The following is a 22,472-nucleotide window of genomic DNA, read 5'->3' on the forward strand; positions in this document are numbered from 1 at the left end:
GGGCTACGCCCACTACGCTTCTCTGTCACGCGCCGTCACGAAAGCGCGAAAGCTCTCCTCGTCAAAGGCTCACATTTCTCCTCGCACGGTTGTAGTCTGCTTAATCCTGCCGCGGAAAGAAGCGCACGAGAAAGAAGAGGCACAAGCAAAGAGAAGCGTGAAAGAAGGAAATGACGCACCCATGTTGTTTGGCGACAGCTGGCTGGGTGTACCATGCGCGGATTTCGCCTTTCTGGTACAAAACCCAAGAGGTTGCGCGTTCCCGTAGCGAAGCCGCACCCGGATTGGCGGACCATATAAAGAGCGGGGCCCATATAAAGTTTTCTGCAAAAAAAACCGCTCAGCTGAATGGGCTAACAAAAGGTTACATCCATTTAGATCACTTAAATCGTTGAATATCAACCAGTAAAGGACTACTGCTAGTATCTTTTTCGGGTTTCTGACGAAATGAAACTCTCCGTGAGATAATCTATTGCCCAACATTTGAGCAAATATGTAACGGTGATGTTCCCAACAATTCAGTTCAAAACACAATATGAAGGCCTGAGTAGAAGGCACAATTAGCTTGTATAAATATTTCGAGTATAAACTGACAGTTCCAAAACTATAATTTAGGGTTGTTTAGAATGCAATATTTTTATTAGAAAATACAACATAGGATACACCACAAATACAGTACGCCTTGCTGGCACATGGCTAGATTTGAAACTTCAAAAGAATGGTATTACTTGCATAATATCACAGGAAATGACTTGTATCATATCACGGTGTTTGAGCCATGCATGTCATCATTAAATCCGAGTTAAATGTATGTAAAAGTTCGTACTGCAGTCAGGAAGCAAGAAAACAAGGCACAGGTTAAGTATATGAGATTGCAGGCACTAAGGCATGAATTGGACACTTGTGTTCAGATCCACCTTGGACACTACCGAAAAAAAGAAGCTTTACACATCCTGCGCAGCTTTAGAGCAAGACAATAAAGACGCTCCCAATGCAATCTAGCAAATGCAAAAAAATATACAGAGTTTCTGCTATGGCAACACCTAAAAAAGAAGACGTGGTCATGAAGTCATGCATGCGTCCATGCCAACATATATGTAAATTGGCATCAAGACCAAAAACTAGTCTTTCAGCCTACGTCTCAACAAAGATAACATAAAAAACAAATTTTGAAATTAATGCTCTATACATATCCATGTAGCACTGGAGGAAGCATTTTATCTGTGCATGTGAGCAATAAGCATCTCTCAAAAGTAGTAACATTTGCATCATAATACACTATGAGCTATACATGACATCAGTGAAATGCTGTTAACTGTCTGTATAAGTTTGCGCTGCGGTTAGCAAACAAGAAAACCAGGAAAATTTGAACTGCACCATGATGTTACAGGCACAACAACAGGAATGGGACAATTGTTACATCACCTTTGAAGACCACACAAGGATAGTTGCACACCCTGGGGTAGATTAAGAATATGGTTCCAAAGACACTACAAAAGCAATATAGCAAATGAAAAATGCAAGATTATATATGTTTGATTATGGGTACCATCTGAAAAAGAAACACTACCATAGAACCATGTACAGCGCTTCCAAGTCATTATTATAGGGAAAGCGGGAGGGAGACAAAACAGCAGCCTTTCATGCTGTAATTGAACAAGAATAAAATTAAGAATGGATGTTGAAATTACGCGTCTATACATGTTCATCCAAGTAGTACAAGCAATGCTTGCATACATGCGAGCTATTACTAAAATCTTAGCAAATATACCAGCCGAATATTTCAAACATGCTGACTAATCTGTAGCAAGGTAATATAGTAAGATCATCACACTTCAATTGTGGCACTTGCGTGATACAACACACAGGCCACCACAAATATCAAGTAGCACCTTAAATAAAGTATAGCTCACTAGTTAACATTTGTAGGTATTTAAAGTAAATGCTCATATTGCAAATAGAAAATCAAGGCTACCGAGTTTGATCACGTTGTTATATACATTTCTATTGCTGGCACCACAAGTATTCACTCTCAAAGTCTACTTTAAAGCACGCTGATATTGTTTAACAGGCTATCGTCTAAACATGATAGAAGCTTTTCGCTTTGTTTTACTGCGATAATGTATCAGGATCACAGAATGCCATGTGACACTAACAGGACACCTATGGCATCTATAGATGCTATGTACGTTTATACACGGACAGTTTGGGAGCTCAAGGTTGCTCTCTTTTTTTTTCTTCACGGCCATGAAGCAATAATGAAAAAAAACCTTCGAGCACAGCTCAGCGTGGCAGAACACATTTATTGCTACAGCGGCACCAGGAATGATGCAAACTGATATAAATGTTGAAGGTTCGTGTAAAATATGTCTAAATAGAAGTACATATAAGTTTTATGCTATCATAAGGAAGACGATCTCAGCCTTGTTGAAAGCGCACTCATGTCTGTTTGCGGCCAGTATGTCAGTTGTTATTTCCCCGTTCTCCAGTAGAGCCTACAAGAACAGAATAGTAATCTTAAACTCTTATATTGACTTGTTTAAATCGCACTGCAAACAGCTATCAACATGTAATGAGAGAGGCATAAATTAACCACAGACAAAATATTACCACAGAACATATAATTAAACCCGCAAAATTTAAGTATGCTCTGTCAAGGACATTTAGGTAACAATAAATATTCAAGGTTGCGTATTTAAAAAAAAATATTAATCAATTGAAACTAATCATGAAAATAATTTCCAAGTCAGTTCGTACTCCCCTTCAGTAAAAAAAACAACACCGGAAGAATGTGACAGTTTAACAGTAAAAACGCGATATCATGTGATTACGAAATGAACTACTGTAATTATTATTCTTTAATTAAGGGTAGTTCACAATTCATTTGTAAACATGACCATATCAGCACAAAAGACCAGTTCCGTGCATGAGGTCTAGTGCTCTGCGTACGCAGAAAAGTGCAACATGTACTCGAGCTTTAAGAATAACCAACACGGTGACTCATAGAGAAAAAAAAAACGTGTTTATGAAGAGCGAGAGAGTAGTGCGCTTCAATAAAACTCAGTAGCGTAAGCATGAGCATGAATTGACGGTAAAATATACGACACACACACACACACACACACACACACACACACACACACACACACACACACACACACACACACACACACACACACACACACACACACACACACACGCACACACACACACCAGCAAATAAACAATTCAACAAGAAGCATTGCTTACCTGGGTCACATTTATTGCTGTCTTCAGTATTCGTTACAGCAGTCACAACATAAGTGATGCTCACCACTCTCGCGTAAGCGAAGCACCTTTACCATATTCCACCGGCAATGCCGCTCCTTGCAGCGGCCAGTGCCACCCAGCGCGCCAATATGTCGCTGCTCCACGGCGGCAGTGCTTCTTTTCAGCGGCTCGCGCGCCTTTAGGAGTATTTTTGGTAACTGTCCCACGCGTCACGAGCGACTCAGACACACAACACGCTTGATAAGCGCAGACCACAAAAGCGGGGAGCGTTTAAACGTGGTTAAAGCGATGAAACAAAGCGCGACACGACCGTTACAAAAGATGGCATCAGCGATGCTCCTCCCGGCATGTTTCTTGAGAGCTACACAACGCAGAGGAGATATGACTGCGCTCGCGTTTGGCTGAAGCTGAAGCGTGTTTAATTATGGCGTCCATCTACAGAGCGCAAATAAAAACAATAATGATGCTACAGTTCCGCCAAGGTGTCACGTAACAGTATATCAAGATTCTAATATTCTGTAGTTTAAGTATGTTACCGTTCGTTTGTATTTGTATGTTTTCTCTCTACTCATTTGGCCGGCCGCCATTGTGGCCTGATACCGTGGGTGCACGTTCATCTCTCTATGAGACCTTACTGGAGCGGCTGTCACCCGCTGTCATGTGAATGTAGCGGCGTCATTATCGCGTGTTAGCAAGCGAGCAAGCGGTGCGTGTCTGGCGTTCTCTTTAAGGAAGCCGACATTTGCTGCAGTTTAGGAACCACCTCCTATTATGCGTTAGAAAGGAAAAAAAAAACAGCGGCATATTACTTTCTGTTGCAGTGTACAAAACATTTTGCTCCCCTACAGAATAGTTATTGGGCCTGCTCGGCGCTTTCATTCTGTCGGTCGTCGTGCTTTTACAGTATTCCAGCGTGCGCCCGCGTGCACCCTTCAATGTGCGTCCTGCTGTCAAAGGGTGTCGTGTTTCAGGAGAAGATTACAAATGCGACTAAAGGAAGCGTTGAGTTCAAATTAAAAAAAAATTATTGGGTACAAATGTATATTAAATCACCATAATGCATCTGCGTTTAGTTTTTCTGCAGGCAGGTTTTATACCACGGTGTAAAATGCCTGCAGTGGTAGCGGTAGGCTTTCCTTCACACTGAACAGTAGTTACAATTGATGCCACAACATCGTTTGCCACAATATTCTCCGATGTATGTTTAATGTTTCTGTGGCTTGCTTTTACATTTTAATGACATGTATGCAGTATATAAAATTGGTCACTGAATTGCTGCTGGTTGACTTGAGCATGTGCTCGTGTAAGATTTAAGCTTTCTTTATATGGCGAAAACAAACATACCGACTGGAAAAATAACATCTTAATTTAGCCCAACCTGCCTCCGTCCCGCGGCCGCACACCATATTTTACACGTTAGTCCTGGCTGAAAATATCACACCAGAATCGCCAATGCGACACAATAATCAGCAAGCTTCCAATCCATACAATAGGTCCCCTGATGAACCACGAATTACAACTTTCTTTATATCAGTTACGATCTAAAGGTTACGAGACATTTGGCGTTGAAGTAACCTCTAAAATAGCCTTCTTCGACACATGTAACTTCTAGCCACGACTGAAATTGACAAAAACACAAATATCAAGTTGGTTTAGCAACCTCGTAACCTCTATGTTAGAGGTTACTTGCAAATAAAGGTAACATCAAACGTTACCGTGCTAAGAGTGTACGGATGCACCTCCCGCTTGGATTACCACGACGTGAACAGACCATGCTCTACCGTCTGCGGCTAGGCGTTGCCTTTACAAATGCCTATGCTTTCCTCATAAGAATGGCCAACAGCCCCACGTGCGACACATGTAACATTGACGAGACGCTCGCACACATTATATGTGTTTGCCCGCGATACAGTGCTTAGAGACAAGTGATGTGCAGAGTATTGGACCAGTTGGACATTTGTCCACTTTCAGAACTAAAAGCTTTAGGCCAATTCTCCGAAAGAACATCCGCGTTGAAGGCCCTACTCGCGCTATTAAGGTTCTTGCGCTCAACGGGGCTTCACGACAGACTCTAAGAATGCTGCCCCCTACCGCTCTATAGTGCACGCGCTTCGTTCGTGCTTGTCTCCCTTTCTTTCTATCACCCCCTTCCACTCTGTTACTCTTTTTATCCCTCTTAACCCTTCCCCCTGCGCAGGGTAGCCAACCGGAACTACCTCTGGTTAACCTCCCTGCCTTTCTCTGCATTATTTTCTCTCCCTCTCTTTCTCTTGCCTGCCTTGCCTGCCTTGCTTCCCTGCCTTGGTTGCCTTGCCTGCCTGCCTGCCTGCCTGCCTGCCTGCCTTGCTTGCCTGCCTTGCTTGCCTGCCTTGCTTGCCTGCCTTGCTTGCCTGCCTTGCCTTGCTTGCCTTGCTTGCCTTGCTTGCCTTGCTTGCCTTGTTTGCCTTGCTTGCCGGCCTGCCTTGCTTGCTTGCCTGCCTTGCTTGCTTGCCTGCCTTGCTTGCCTGCCTTGCCTGCCTTGCCTGCCTTGCCTGCCTTGCCTGCCTTGCCTGCCTTGCCTGCCCTGCCTACCCTTTAGAGCATTTGGTGCCTTTGTGGAGGGAACTTGGGTCCCTGGGTATGTGCCGCTCTTCAATGAAAAAAAAAATAGTTAAATTTCTCTGGTGCTCGTCAAAATCGAACCCGCGTCGTATATATTCGGACAATCTCGTCTGAATATGTATTCACACGCATGCCACGCGCGGACTTGGGCGCGGCGGTGCTACAGCAAATAGTCCCACAGCAAATAGGAGGGCGAGGTTTTCGCCAGCAACTACGTGTGACCGATGCTCGCTGCGCAATAAATGACTGGTGAAGCAATAAAAAGAAAGTAGGGGACAAAACAAAAGTAAAAAGGAGAGCAACCACAGGGAGAAGGGTGGTGCAGTACACTAGCGCATTAAACAATCAGCACAAGCATCAAAACTCAGCAGCATAGAGCTTCTAGTTTCTAGTTTTTCCTTAACGAAGCACTAACGTACCCAGGGGTTAGCCCGCACGAACATGAACAGGATGGTTCATGCCAAGAAAACACAGCGCTATAGCAAGAGTAAGGTATAGCAAGGGTAACATGCACGGGGCATGTTACCTCGCCCCGCCCCCTCAAAAAAGAAAGAAGATATTTCTGCACATGCAGGCGCCTGCCCTCTTCCCTCTTGTTTGCAGTTAAGTGCGTGCACTGCCCCCCCCCCCGCCCCCCCCTGACCATTCACCGATGCTCGCTGAAAAATATTTCTGGTTACGCACTGGCAACGATTTCAATCTGCGAACAACGCAGAAAAAATACGCACCCAATCGGATTTTAAAATAGCATCGACCTATCATTTTCTTTCGTCCGTAATGCGACAAAAAGATTATTATTTACAAACCAGACCGGATATCGTGCATGCGATCACTATACTATGCAGGCGCAAGCATCTCCACACTGCGCACAGCTTTAGGGGAATGAAACAAAAGTCGGAGGAATATAAACTAATCAATTTTTTCCCTATTACATAAACGTGGAGAGGAGCCGTCGTCATCGACTGCGGCTTGCTTCCTCTCGGCACCGAGAAAGCTGCTTCGAGTGCTATCATCGCTGCAACGTGCGCTGATGGCACGTCTTGTCGCACTCTTCCCAGCTGGTGAAACCATTGGGGCCGAGGATGCAGCGGTGGCGGACGAGAAAATGTGGCGCCACCTTGTGGCACTCGAACGCTCCACCATCTTCGCCCTTGGGCACCGCAAAGAACGGTCGCCGAAGCTGCCGGAACGTGCACGTTTGTGAATCGGGAAGCAGGCAGCCCCGCATCCGGCGATTCTGGGCGTCGCCGCACTGCGCGCTGCACTCGTCCATGTTGCTGAAGACGGGAGCCGAAGCGACGGGGCACCTGCCACAATGTTTACAACAATTTCATAAGGAAAAGAACTACGAAAAAAAAAATCGCGGTAGCGACGTCAGGCACTAAACGACAGTACCCAGGTAATCATGTTCGGATACTTTGCACAAACAACTTTCATTTTGCTTGTATTTCTGGGGAGGGGGGTTTTGTTAGCCGTGAAAACTATGACTCTTCTGTTGCTTCATACTTCTTGACTATTTTCAACCAAGGTCCAGGCAACATAATATACCCTAACATACCACATGCCGTATAAACTCGTGTAGGGGCCGCACTTGATGCATAATTTTTACGAGGTGCGGCCCGTACACGGGACCGAATCTTTCGGGCGAAATGGTGCCGAGATTTGTGCACGCCCTGGATGTACCATTGCATAAGAGGCCAATGCGCAGCTCTCGCCATCCAGTAGCGGTACGCGGAAGTAGGCAGCAGGCGAAAATTTGCCGATGCATGCGCGCGGCATCGGGATACTGAACCCAATTGCTTCTCCTTTGGAACATTTTTTGCCCAAATTTAGGGCTGCCAATTGGGGGTGTGGCCCTTAACCGGGTGCGGTCCTTACACGAGTCTATACGGTAGTTATTTTTCTATAGAGAGTCATTTTTTTTGCACAATACTTTAAACTTCAATAACATTCAGTGAGGGAAAAGTGTTCCTCCTATATACATACAGTAGATTGCAGTGAGGGTTCGTTTAATAAATTCTACTGATCTTTATATTTGCTGATTTGCTGATTTGGATTACGCAAATTTTTGGTTGCCTTCTTTAGCGACGGCCTAAGCTGGCTAATATTTGGAATTGTGTAGAGAACATCGTGGTTACTTTTTGAATTTAAGATCTGGAAATATCCGCTAGCACGAAGAACGGATTCCAAATTTGGTGCTGTCTTTCTATGTATCTTGTCTTTGGCGCTGCGTGTTTTAACGCTTGCAGGATGCGGCGATATTTATAGTATCTTAGAGACCGAGAGAGACAGTGTTGTTTGCTTTCGAAAGCTTTAGACTTTCAAGCATGCAAAAAGAACCTTACAACATAGTGAAGTTACATATGCCACTTGCTCACTCAGTGGCTTCGAGTTTCGACAAAGAGCGTACATATAGATATTTGCTTTAGCATCAGGCATGCAACAAGGAAGTTTAACCACGAGCTATATTTGGTGTTGTCTCGGGGTAAGGCTAGAAGCGCTAAAGCGCAACGCTAATGAAAAGGTCAATGTACACCAAAACATATGGAGATAGACCAACAGGGACTGCAGCTATATAGCGCGGTAATCACGTGTCGTAATGCCATAATCACATGCTGTTTTCGACATATTTTCGGCGTGGTGATCAATCGGCGTAAGCTCAAATTAGCGCTTTAATACTGTCCGCCACGTGTTCTACATGCTTAACAAATTAAGTACCTATGATGCGTTGTACGCGCTTCAGCTGATATCTGCATGGCTATCATGGCATCACATGGTCACACGATAACCCAAGGTGCCGCAACACCAAATATACGTTGGCGCTCAAAAAGAAAATTGAGGCTAGAATTTTCAAGAGGACATCACACGTATTTGATACTAGACCTATCCTTAGCGAAGGGTATTCTCTTACCAGCCGTTGGCGAACAGCCCACACGAATAAATGTTTTGTGAATTTGGCCTCAGGCACGAATTCACAGAGCGTTTCTTTCGTTCATAATTACTGTTTGCCGTTGGCCGAATATATGCCTTCGCTGATAATATGTTCGATATCATGATCGACTGCCATTCGCCCTTTAGAACACTTTTAGTGTAAGAACTTTTTTCGAATACGGGTGCAAGTTCCACCACTGACCTGCCGGCTGCGAAGGACCACGGCGCGCATTCGTGGCCATCGTGGAACCACCATGGATGACGGACGTCTGCAGCCGTGCACGCTACGAATCGCGGCCGCTCCGAGCACCGAGGCTCGGGCGCCGGCGCGCTTTTGACGCACGCCGCCTCGCATTCCTGCCGGGAGGCAAACTGGTTTGGACTCCGGTTGCAGACGTGGGCCTGGTGTACGGTCGCCGACAGGCACAATTTTTCGTCCGGATCGTAGAAGAACTGCGCCGTGAGTGCCACGCTGGCATTCTTGCAGAAGGACTTGTGGACGACGGAGCAGGTGAGGTCGCCCTTGGCGCCGTCGGTCTGTGCGAGTGAAACCACGATAGGCTTACCCGACAGCAGTCGTAATCCAAGAAGAGAAGTTCACATGCGAAAAAATTTTCCTCAGCCCGCCGTGATGATAAATACGCTAACGCCGACAGGGAACGAGGTGTTCCTTGATGTTTTAGACCTAAACTCGCGCGTAGTACAGCTTACGCACAGCTTACGTCTACGTTACATGAAAAAATTACTGTTGCTATAAGAGAAGAAATACGATTTGAGTGAGAAGAAAAGCCATACACTTCAGTGAAACTTAGGTTCCCTCAACATCGTCACTGCAAACAGCAGTTGTGAGTCTCCGACTTCTCGATGCCCGACGATGAACACAAGGGTCAGATGGCCATCGATCACACATTCGCGGGAGACAAAAAAAAATGTTGGGAGACGTATTGCATTTTAGTATAAGTGCTGTCAACGGCAGTGAAGCATCTATTTCGAAAGCGTCATAATTCCGCAACAAAACTTTGCGAATTCTAGTCACAACAACGATCACAAACAGTAAGAATGCACAAAGTCATAACATTAGTTACTGACATTGAAATGTCATCATATTAACACAGATACTCATCGTTATTGGCTCTTCGCGAATCTCTCGGAAATTTGCTTCACGAACCTGTGATTCTTGTGTAGAAACTACGTGCAACGGCACTTAACTGGAACGTATTAGCGAGGCTCTACTGAATGGAGCGATTCTTGAACTTCTCACGTATACAGCGTACATATTTCTGAATTCTTAATACTACTTATACTCTCATACCCACTGTTTGAGGCGCTCTGAAAGTTGAAGAGCTAAGTGCGAGATCTCTACGCGGCCTATAGAAACCGTTTTGATCAAGCTCGCCCTTTATTTTCGTTATATATGAATGTGTTGGTATTTCTTTAATAAAGAGGTCGACAGGAGCTTTTTCTTAACGTTCAGGAATACCTGTCCTGCACTTGCGTGGTCGTTCATTGAAGGTCTCTACTGCGGGCACTTAAAGCACTCCCCATTTTTTCTTTTTTTTTTACGGCGATGGAATACGTACAGGCAAGGTCGGAAAATCTTTGCGAGTGGCGAGTGGTCTCCATTTGTCCTGCTTGAATGAAGGCGCCGTGTTCACGAGTGGCGACAAATTCCGTGCCGCAAGTGATGATACCGTTAGCCTCCGCGTCACCTCCGGCGCCGCTTTCTGCTTCAAGTTGGCTTTGTTTTTGTCTTGTGCTTTGGTATTCTTCAGTGTTGGAGGAGAGCTATGTGCCTCCGAAGATGTGTGGAACTCTGTCACCACCACAGATACCTGGAAGTAAAGTGAGTGTTACACCTGCCGGCGGGGAACGCTAACTCTTCAGGAGCTGATCACATCACCTGATATGATGCAATGTAGGAGCGTAACTGTGTGAATGATATCAGTTGTATGCCAAAAGGAATTTCACTCAGGCCAATGCTTCAATATGGGTGAGCGCGTGGCCATGCAATTTGTTGGCAGCGCATAACGCACTCCATGAATTTATACAGCTAGTTGCGGCATCGTCTCCGAAATCTCTGACGCGGCTCGTTACTGAAGCCGCCGAACTCGAAGGCGTATGTCTGTACTTAAATCTCGCTGCATGCACTTGCTGGTGCATGATGCAGAAAAGCGCACACAACAAACCTTGCTGCCTGCACCTCAATTTCGGTGATAGATTTTAGAGGTCAACGAATATTGAATAAACCAGAGCAAATGTGAGAAGAAAAGGCTTTTCGCTGCCTAACATGTGGAATAACCTGGATTTGCGGCAACTGATCTAATATTTTCTGTAGTAAATTGCCTGATCATAAATAAAGGATCCGCAGCTGTGATGTTAATTACCACATATGAACGTCTGTAAATTTTCCAACTTCTTGCGCACAAATTACGTTTCATATATGATATAAACATAGTACAGTGTACCACTTCCTCTATTTCATGTCAAAAGTACCAGAGACGTTGGATTCAATTAATGATTACTATTTCGTAGGCTTGGAAATCTCAATAGACATTTCCATGGCATTTTCAGCGTGACAAGCGATGAGAAGTGCTTAGAGTACGAAGGATAAGCACTTATCTTAACTGCAGCTCTTGTCCTCGTTTCTCGAGCTGCCACAACCACTAAGAGCCGCACATCAGAGCGGAATATGGGGCCCTATAACGTAAAACTATTCCAATATGTTTCTATTCCAATCTCCTGACGTCAAATTTGCGTAACCACCGACGCAAGCACCGGGCGGTCACCCACAGGGTTGTCTGAACAGACCAATGAAACGCTCTCCTCGTTCATAGGAGGTCACTTTTGTTTGCTTGAAAAACGAATAACATTGCCTACACTGAGCGGCTTGTCGTATCTAATTGGCTGACAAGAGGCGAGGAGAACGCTCAAGTGGAGTGGGATTCATTGGGGCAGAGCCAGTGCACTGAAAATCGATAACCGGATGAAGAGGGTGGTGCCGGCGTCTGCGATGGGTCGGCTTTCCCTTACTTAGCTTGCGGTGGCTGGTCGAAAATCACGGCGGCATGCAACAGAAGCTTACGAATGACGCTAAAACTGACCCTCAGCAAAGAAGAGTTGGCAGAATGAGGTGGTAAACGTGCCGAAAGGGCTCGAAAACGTTACACGGCCACGCAAGAAGTTTTATTATACGCAAATACACCCATGCTTTCCGGCAGGTGCGAGTAGCCAGCGTCTAAGCGATCAGCGGCAGCCATCTTTTATTCCTTTCGGAACGAGGCAGCCTGCGGCTATTCCGAAGAAAATTCAGTTTTGTTCGGCATATTAATGCATCTTATCGCGTACGCGTCACTTTGACGCAGTGAGTTTGTGCGGTTTAGTGACGTCGCGTTACAGGCAGGTGAAGTGGGTGAAGCCCGACATCTTTTTCCAATAGCCTAGGGCTAATGGCGAAAAGGGGTCGAATCAGAAATAACTGTTTTTCTTTTTTCTTTCAAATCATGCATAATCAGCGCGTACACATCATATCAGATGGGGAGGTATCGCGGTTTTCGTGACGTCGCGTGACAGACAGGTGAAGTGGGCGTGGTCGAAAAAAGTTTTTGACCAATCGTGGAGGGCTGATAGCAGAATTGGAATAGAAAAGTTTGGAATAGTTTTACGTTATCTTTGGTGGGTGCATGTCACTTTGACTTGGTAAGTTTCCGAGGTTCTGTGACGTCACGTGACATATAGGTGAACTAGACGTGACCCGAAAACAGTTTCACCAATCGCGAAAGGTTAATGTTCCAAAGGCGTATAATCTGAAATAAAGGGTTTTCTTTTGTTATGCCAATTATTCATAATCAATGTGTACTCGCCACCTTGGAATGGGGAGTTAATTTGTCGCGGTTTCTGTGACGTCTCGCGAGAGACAGGAGAAGTAGGCGTGGTTCCATAACATTTGACCAATCGCGGAGGTCGAACGAAAAAAACGGAATAGAAAAAGAATGGGATGCAGCTTTACATTACAGCGCCCCAGAATACGCTGCGCGCGTAGCCATGGAACGACTTACGTCGCGCGTTCGTGTCACCCTGTGAGATGCCGGAGTATCTGTGTCCGGCGGGCCCAGCGTAATTTCGAGGCTGCGCGGGTCAGGCTTGCGCAGCTCTCCCTCCATCAGGGGAACGTACTCGTGGCCAGGTGCCACTCTGCGCGCGTACATGTGGATGCACACCACGATCACCGCAGACAGCAGCAGCATCGCCATGCTGGTCAGCATGCGCACGAGAATACGCGGAACCTGCGCTCGCGCGGGAAGCCGGATTCACAGGTGCGCGTGTGAGACAGGTGCGTTTCTGAATGAGTTTGAATACTAAGAACTAGATGCATGAGGCAAGTGCTACGCTGACGAACAGTGATACCTCGCGCTTTTGGTATGCAATGTAGGTGACTTTCTACTGAGAACTGTAAGTTAGTACTGTAGAGAAATGAAAGAAAGACTGGAGGAGACGTTATAGCTTGAAATTATCCGGCCAGCCCTCACAGACTGCCGTATTTAGGGAATAGCAAGAAACGAGTATCTTTATGACATTCACTGTAGTCGGAAGCACAAATTTTTAACATGTATAGTCGTTTGCATGTACAAGCGAACTCAAGTAAGCAAACATGCAGGTAATATCCGCGAAGAAGTACAGCTGTGATCGGAGCTACAGTTTCGGTGTGATGCGACGCGGTTTATCTAAAATGAACGTGCGGGTTAGGCCAAACCTGGTCACATGGCCCTTAGTACTTCCACTGTAATTTCTGTAGGCGATTAGGCTTCAGAGAGATTGCTTGCATTTTATTTGCCCCTGTATCCACAGGCCCTAATATACAGCCTCCTTCCCGGTGTCCATGTAGCTGATGTGTAAGCGGCATTATCTTGGTCCAATTGTCGGCCATGGAAATATATCCAGTATGGGGGCACCGCTTCAACTCCTAGGCAAGCACGATATTTCCAACCTAGCCTGTAATTCATTTAACGACACCCAAAGAAGAAAAATAATCTGGTTGTGTTGTTCATGGCCGTCATCTGAAGTTGTCTTCTGGAGCAAGGACAGGATACGGCAAGGGAAGGCCGCTGTTGGCACGACGTGGTGTTACGGGCACATTAAATCTTGCTAACAATGAACTATACCTTTTTTGTTAAGCACGGTCTGAGCCGTTTTTACGGTACCCGAATATATTTAGGGAAACCTGGGATTGCCTTGGCGTTTGTGTGATCACAGCGAACCACTTAAAGCACAGCATCTTCTTGTATTGTAATGTCTTCTAGTAAGCGGACAAACAGCACAAGAAAACGTTGAATTCAGGGCGCGGCCTTCAAAGGTATTGTTCTTCCTCGATTAAACAAGCACACTTAGTGTTTATGGTCTGTGAGCAACATAAACCAATTGCCGTGTAAGTAATCTTCAACTTATAATCAGAAATACAAGTGCGCAAGCTCCCTTTCCACACTGTAAACAGTAATGTTTCGCCTTGGATAGACTGGTGGATTGGAACATCATAGCCTAATGCATACATATTATGCGACGGTAGAGCGCCCACGTGGGACACCTACATTTGAGTCGTTACATTCCAACCGTCAAGATTGCTGAGACAAGAACTTTGCAGCTTGTATGGCTTTATTCACCTTCATGAAAGCACTCCTTGTGTTAAGATGTATGGACGAATAAGGGGTAGGGAAACGTGGACGAATTTGGCAGAAGTATGTCGCAATAGCTCACTAAGCTCAGGGTTCAGCTCGGTCACAGACCAAAGAGAGGTTACCATGACGACTGCTTGGTACGTGAGATATGTGACCCGCCGTGGTTGCTCAGTGGCTATGGTGTTCGGCTGCTGAGCACGAGGTCGTGGGATCGAATCCCGGCTACGGCGGCCGCATTTCGATGGGGGCGAAATGCGAAAACACCCGTGTACTTAGATTTAGGCGCACGTTAAAGAACCCCAGGCGGTCGAAATTTCCGGAGTCCCCCACTACGGCGTGCCTCATAATCAGAAAGTGGTTTTGGCACGTAAAACCACATAATGTTTTGAGATATGTGAAGTGAGGTAAGAAGTTGCACGTGGGCTACAACGGATACTCAGATGCCGATTAGGTGTTCCCTTTCATATTGGACTTGCGCTTAAACTACTGAGCAGCCTTTTGTAAAGCGGTGCTGTGGATGCGCGCTTGGTTATCGTTCGGAATCAAGGTAAAATAAAACAGAACTCTTGGGAGACAATACTTTGCGAAATTGTGGCAAAGAACTTTAAGGCAGACTTGAAAATCTCGAAGCGCGCCGACTGAAAGTAATTTAAGAGTGTTCGGTGCGCATTCGTGCCGCGTTCCACACAATGCGACTGCACCTACCTGATCCAAGCCAGTGGATAGCCGGAAGTCCTCTTCGCTAAGTGAGAAGCTGTCGCTTCGGCGGGGCCGTGGCTGCTGGGGCGGCTGCCACAGCGCTGACGTGTCCCATTCCATCGTTGGAGTGGTGTGATTGCCGGAGAATTGAAAATGGCCTTGGCTGCGAGGTACGTGTTCTCGCTGTTCAAACCTTGAGGATGATGTCGATTACGATGTCGATGAGCCTTAAACATGGCACGTACCCCAATGGGGGATAGGAGAAGATGATGAGGATTATTATTATTATTATTATTATTATTATTATTATTATTATTATTATTATTATTGTTATTATAATTTACTTTGTGTGCGCGCGCGTGTGTATGTGTGGGAGAGCTTGCATTATTCTTCCTGTGCATTCCTTTGCCGAGTGCGCCAGCAACAAGACCCTCGAGGTTGTTCCCGGGCACATTAATAAACACTTTTGATTGATTTGATTATTATTATTATTATTATTATTATTATTATTATTATTATTATTATTATTATTATTATTAAGCTTCGCCTTTAAAGTGGAACGTGATAGGATTAAAAATTGGCAGTGGCTTAGCTCGGCTATGGCAAGGTATGCGTAGCGAAAGCTAAGGCATACCTTGCATAGGCATGGTTAGCCTTGGTTAATATTGATTGCACGTCCAGGTTAGTCTGGTTGTCTAGCTATGTTGCGGCGTTTAGCCAGTCGTTCGGCGCGCAGTTCCTCTGTTTCCTGCGCGATTCGTTTCCTCTTCATCTCGTTCCGATGTCGATTCCAGGCCTGCTCCTGCTTATCAGAATTGTCGCCGTTCATACTGCCGCCTCAACTGTGGTTGCGGCGCACGCGAGCTCTCTTTTTGAATCCTCCGACATGTTATCAGGCATGCGACCCAGCTGGCGAAGCAAGCGGAGGCGAGCGCAACGACGAGGAACGTGGTGTGACGTCATACCAAACGGCGGCGGACGAAAGGCGCGGCGCTGCGCAGAGGCGGAGCACTTGTGGCTCGGTGCTACTAGTGGCGCATGCGCAGTAGTGACCAGGGAGCGAGAGAGAGAGGCGCGCGTTGTGACGTCATGTGCCTCCTCGGAGCACCGCCACGGCGAAATCGCAGGTTCGCGGCCAGTAAAGCTTTCGCTTTAAAAATCCCTGACCGCTTCTCACCCTTCCCGGCAACTGCAGCTTATTTAACCGTAATGTTTACCGAGAAACGCTGGTGGCGTCCGCCATGCACGATAGTGAGCTTTCTGGTAGAAACGCGGTCTCTTCCGTGACTGATTCCGGTGGTAGTGCACAGCCGCGCCAAAAAATTACGCCATTTTCAGGCTTCCTTTATTCTTTCGCGCTTTTAATATTTAAAACTGAGAAGACTTAAAATAAAATCCATGCACTGTCGGTGTTTTGTTTCGTCACATTTGTGTGTGGGCTGTCGTTCTCAGAATACTGATGAATAAGTTTGTCAAGAATGTAAGTCAAGTTATGAGCAACTTGAGTAATAGAATGGTGCAGCAATATAACCCGCATATATCGTGTCGTATTGGGGGCGAGGACTTACGGAGTCGCCATCTGTCGAAAGCGCCGCCCTTACATATAGTATGAGGGATAACGTGGCGCGGTCCTCAAAGATTTGGCTTACAGCGCTCAATAAAAACACCATGCGGTAGCCCTCCTGGACGTTTCTGTAAGTACTCTCAAAACGAGGGAAGTTTTTTACTGTCAAAATAATATTCTTGGGCAAACTGAAAGCACAGAATCGTTTACAGACGATATCTATTTACCGAATAAGCACACTGAATGCCACTGCGCGCGCTCACCGTGATGGAGTCTCTAGAACCGGCTTCTTGCGTGAAAGGTACGCAAACGCTGATAGCAAACTATGTGAAATATGTTATTATAGTGTCTGTCTGCATAAACGAATGAAGCATAACAGAATGCAGCACGGGTACGCAGCAACCGACTGCGCGTCTGCATGCATGTGCAGGCACAATTTCTTGCTTTCGCTGCTAGCGCGTTTTCGCACCATGCCGTGAGCTTAGGCCACAGAATATTAGCATTTGACAGTACACAAGCAACCATTGTTTCGCAGATGCTATCAGGGCTGTTCAAAAATAATTTCTCTACAGAGACTTCGACACCAACAGCGACTCTGATGTGCCGTCGCGACTATTCAATCTTTCTTTTTTCTTCTAAATTCTTGGACGTTTCAATATTATTTCTCAAGTTGCGTTACACTGTATATTTATCGGTCTTCTCAGCGTGCGATATCCCGCTGCTTCTTTTTCGTAATCCAGTACATTAATTCATAACACAAACATGACCATGTGCCAAGCCTTTTTATAATGTGCTTCTTACCGCTCCCTTTACATTCCATTGACCTTGTCAAAATCTAGCATCAACAAGTTCATAGTCCATGACATTTGCCGGGCAGCGGGTGTGGGCGAGCATCTCAGTGCGCGTTTTCTGCTACTCACCGAACATAGCAGTACCGACACCGTAGCAGAAATATTCCTCGCGTCTGTGCTTGCTGCATACCCGAGTTGTAGCCGATGGTTGTTTGCCGGTTCTAAGTTTCGCGAGCCAAGCTTCACGCCGCTTCTTGTACTGCGGCTACGTGGGAACAAGGCTGACACCAAGCTCCGTTGCGTACGTCCGGCACTGCGGCACCGGCCTGCCATGCTGCACGCCTCTAAAACCAGAAACAACCTATTATAGTACTTTCAAATGCTGTCAAGTAGATACCCAAGGCGGGAAAACCTCACCACTCAATCAAAACTGCGGCGCAGGTGGGACTTCAAACTTTCGTTTTCAGTTCGCTTCGGCGGTTCCAAAGCAGTCCACGCGGCCGCTGCGTCCACGTGATCCCTCATCCCACGTCACGCCGATGTTCGCGCAAGCTTTTCCATTCGTGGAGATCGCCCCCAATTCGAATCGGTTATTCGATTCGAAAGCTCTGATTGCGTCTCTCTAGTCGGTGTAAATGTACGAACGCTTTGAGTCAAACAAGGCCAGCGCAACCGCAATTTGCTCTGCTATACTCGGGGCGGCCGCTCTTTCCGAGGCGGAGGAGCAAAGCAGCCCCCGGCCGTCTACAACCGACAATGCGAACATTCTCCTGTTCCCGTACTGCACCGCATCGACAAAGACCACGGAGTCTCTGTCATCCCTAACTTTCTTCAACATGACTCGTGCACGGGCTTTACGTCTACCCTCGTTATGCTGTGGATGTACGTTTCGCGGGAAGGATATCACCAAGTAGCTCGCCCTCGTTTCCCGTGTGAATGTTATGCGCCGGTCCTCCATTATCCTAGGAGCCATGCCAACCTCGTCGAGAATTCGCCTGCCAGCCTTGGTCGACGATAGCTTGTCCACCTGCGCTTCTATGATCTCGTCTATGTTATTGTGCATCCCGAGCTGATCTAGCCTGTCGGAGCTCCCATAACACTCCCATAACATGTGACTAAGCGTGGCAACCTCGCCACACGATCTGCATCTGTTTGTAGTGTAAACGCCTGAATACATGGCGTGCATGAGTCTGGGTTCACACTTTTTTTATGGCTCTCTGCAAACGCCTTTATAAGCGGGACCATGACTCATATATTGCATTATTGAAAAAAAAAAACGCTTCTGACCGTCCCGTGGAATTTTAGAAGACTATCCGAAAGCACTCTAGTAAATCTGGACAGTGTTTTCACCTGCTCGACTCTAGCGGAGTTGAAGAATCGACATTTGGGCAAGTTGGTACTGGTTGAACATCTTGAAGGGGCAGCGTAAGATGACGAGGACAAAAGGCAAGAAACACACACGACAGCGCTGAACTCACAAATAACCTTATTAGAAGGCATACACGAACTTATGCACAACAACCCATACCCTCGTACTCTGCCATCGATGGCGTCATTATCAGTGCACAAATGCAAAACCCTGTAATCTAATGTTACACTATGAAGCGGTTTATATATTCAAATTCACTGTCATAGAAATTTAATGATGGCATGCTTACGCAACACGATCATTTTTCCTGATATAATAGGCCGCAATAATCGTCCTCGTAGTCTGCTTGCTATGCGCGGTAAGTACTGTGATACATGATACAACTCCCGAGTTGTATCATATTTCGTATTCCACACAAGGTCACTAGAGAACGTAGACTTTTCCCTGTTCTTGTATCCCATCACCTACACTTAACCATCCGCAGAATACCAAGTCTTTACAACGCTTATTTTCATTCTCCCAATAATTTTCATACCTCGCCATCATTGTTCTTTTCCTAACTTTGCGTTGTTCTTGCATAATTCTTGTATAATTCCTAAAACATTCCTGACAAACGCTAATGTCACTAGATTTGCTTTAAACAATAATCTCATTATACCTCAGGTGCTCACCAACTATGGCAAACAATCAGTTCATTTTTCAGCTTTTTCATTTTGCAATTCCATACCACTATGCGTCAAAACTTCGCGTTCAACATCTATATTTAAAAACATCTGAAGAATTTTCTTCTCGCAGAAAATATTTAACGTTAACGTTTTTCTTTTCTTTCTTTTTTTCTTTTACCCTTATTACGTCAAATATTCCGCTGTTTTGATACCTTTCTTTTTTATTAATGGTCATGTATATTTCGAAGTCTTTTTTTGTTGTTTCTATTGTTGCATTTATGGTCATGTATATTTTGAAATTATTTTTTTGTTGTTTGTATTGCATGTTTGGGTAAATTTTTTTTGTTCCGTTAGTGTCAATTTCGTTTAGTTCATTAAGTTTTGCTGCATTTGCTCCTTGCAATTGTATAATTTCCTTCGTTAGGCTTATTGTAACTCCTAATCTTGTTTTGCATTCTCCAGTACTTACTTTCTTCCATGTTTCCTTATATATGATTTTATTTGTAGTTGTCCTCGTTGCTTTAGAAAACACATATTTATAAATAACAGGAGGTTCTGATACAGTCTTTGACTATGGGACCTCCTTCTGTATATTATTCTTTCGTATAACCTGTAATCTATAATGAATAAATTAATTTCAATTTCAATTTCAATAGCTTCACACATTGTTCTACCGCTTTTCTATACCGTTTTCCTTTGTGTTAACCTTGCACTTTGTTGTACGTACAGTCTTCTTTTCATAATTATTCTGTTTAATCATTGTATTTTCTTACTGATATTGCTCTGCAGTTTGATTTGTTTTGTTTGTTTTTGGTTGATGGCTTTCAATGTATGCGTGGGCCAGCACTCACACCTTAGGGTTCTTCCTGGGCATGGTAAATGATCGATCGATCGATCGACCGATTGATTGATGATTGATTGATTGATTGATTGATTGATTGATTGATTGATTGATTGATTGATTGATTGATTCCTAAGTGACGAGGCGGCTGCGCTACGTGAGAACAATGACCGACTGCGGAAGGAGAATGGACGGGATCATGCTTGCCACACCGAGACTGTCACAGCTCTGCGGGCGGAGGTGCGCTCTCTCCGTGACCAACTCGTCTTCGCTCGCCTGCCTCAAGCTTTCCTCATGTGGATTCGCAGCACAAAACGCCTCTAACGACCGAGTGCTCGTCGGAAGCAGCGAGAACGTCTAAGCCTGCACCAAGGGAACACGTTGCTCACCATCAGACAACTTCCAGAAAGTTGCGGACTGCTGGTGCACCGGACTCCAATGAACTGGTGGCAAAGAAGCGACTATGACGATGAGCATCGGCTCATCTGGCACTGCGTCTCTAGTTGCCGCTAAACGTCACGCAAGATCGAAAGTACTTTTAGTATTGAAGCTCTCGCCATGCACAACAATTTCGCAACTCGCTGCCCATCTATCTGCTGTGGAGTTGACACCATTGTCCGTTAAGCGGATGAAAACGAAACACGATACGCATGCATCGTTCCAAGTCGAGGTCTCCGACAGCAATTTCACCCCTCTGAGGGATTACTCTCTCTGGCCAAGGTTTTCAGACCGTTTCGTAATAGGCTCCATGACAACATGATCTTGTGAAAGGAACAGCAAAAAGAGGCGACAGCGAAGGACGAGACAAAATGAGACTGGCGTATCAGGGACGCAGCAGACGTATGCATCTTCTACCAAAATGTTCGAGGCTTACGCATGAAAATCAATCAGTTTTTTTTTTCTTTCACATATTGCTTCTTTCGTTTCCTCTTTTCAGGAAGACCTGGCTTTTATCTGAAAAAGCATCTACTTTGTATTGTCCTCCGTAATATAGTCTGGTGATGTCCTTGTCGCTGTTGATAGCATGATATAATGTGTCCGTCGCTTGGATCTAGAGTGCGATTATGAGGCAGTTTGGACAGACATGCGCCGTTCAGGTGGTGAACGGCTGTTGCTTGGTGCATTCTATGTAGACCCTGACGTAACTCCTGCAGCATTTTGTCTTATTCTGGCATCAATTGAAAGCGTTATAACTTCGCATAACAACCAAAAAGTGTTCATTATTGCAGACTTTAATGTATCCGGCATTTCATGGACTAATATCACTTCTGCCATAATCTCGCTTACATTTATCAAAAATAGCACTCCGTGATCAACTTTATCTCTTTTAATTCCCCGCAACAGGCAAACTTCACAGAGAACTGCTGTGGCAATGTTCTACATCTTTGTCTCACAAATCTTGGTCCTGTTTCCATCATGCGTAACAATGATTGTGCCAGACAAATTCCATTCTCCTGTACTTGCTTCTTTACCACTGGCAGCACAGAAAGGCAGCATCCACTTTAATAACAGCACGAAGGGCAGCCTCAACTTTTGCCTTGGAGACTATGTTGGCTTGTATCATTATCTTGAAAACGATGACTAGTCATTCGTGAAAGGAACAACTGAGGTTAATGAACAAGTTAATTTGTTTACGAAGGTCTTTGAAGATGCTATGCGCATATTCATACCTCTGAAAACGGTCAAAAGGTCACAGTTCCCTTTTCGGTTTCCTAAGAGCTCCAAACTACAATAAAACGCACAGAAAAGCGATCAAACAGGCCTAGATAAGTAGAAACCTAAATTTAGGTACTGTAGTGTCTTTCCAAATTTGATTATAATAATGATCACTACAACCACATTTAACATGTTGTTGCCAGGATGACGCGTAATTCAACATATTTCTGGAGCTACGTGCGCTCTCACTCTTCTAAAATTAAACGCCGAAGATGTGTCTTGTTAATGAAAATGGCTATGTTGTCTCAAGCACTGATGATGTCTTTGCAGAGCAGTTCTGTTCTGTGTTTGGTGTAAAAGGTGCTTCTACCTCAGATTACCTTCCTTCTCAGTCCGATACGGCGTGTACTCTATCA

At 45.2% G+C, this 22,472-nt stretch overlaps 1 protein-coding gene across 2 annotated transcripts in view; it reads right to left on the minus strand.

The window, feature by feature from the left end:
* Positions 1-6,774: 6,774 nt before the first annotated feature.
* Positions 6,775-22,472, minus strand: part of LOC135904086 (uncharacterized) — a 54,910-nt gene continuing 39,212 nt past the window's right edge. The window contains exons 2-6 of one of the 2 annotated variants that reach the window (XM_070531882.1): positions 15,177-15,397; positions 12,858-13,085; positions 10,383-10,634; positions 9,005-9,339; positions 6,775-7,178 (exon numbers count right to left, since the gene is read on the minus strand). In XM_070531882.1, coding sequence (XP_070387983.1) covers positions 6,881-7,178; positions 9,005-9,339; positions 10,383-10,634; positions 12,858-13,085; positions 15,177-15,290 — 1,227 coding nt within the window. In that variant the 5' untranslated portion in view covers positions 15,291-15,397 and the 3' untranslated portion in view covers positions 6,775-6,880. The remainder of the gene's footprint in view (positions 7,179-9,004; positions 9,340-10,382; positions 10,635-12,857; positions 13,086-15,176; positions 15,398-22,472) is intronic. The other variant, XM_065434681.2, reaches the window with a different exon arrangement.

Source organism: Dermacentor albipictus, chromosome 1 (genome assembly GCF_038994185.2).
Source record: "Dermacentor albipictus isolate Rhodes 1998 colony chromosome 1, USDA_Dalb.pri_finalv2, whole genome shotgun sequence".
Classification (NCBI taxonomy): domain Eukaryota; kingdom Metazoa; phylum Arthropoda; class Arachnida; order Ixodida; family Ixodidae; genus Dermacentor; species Dermacentor albipictus.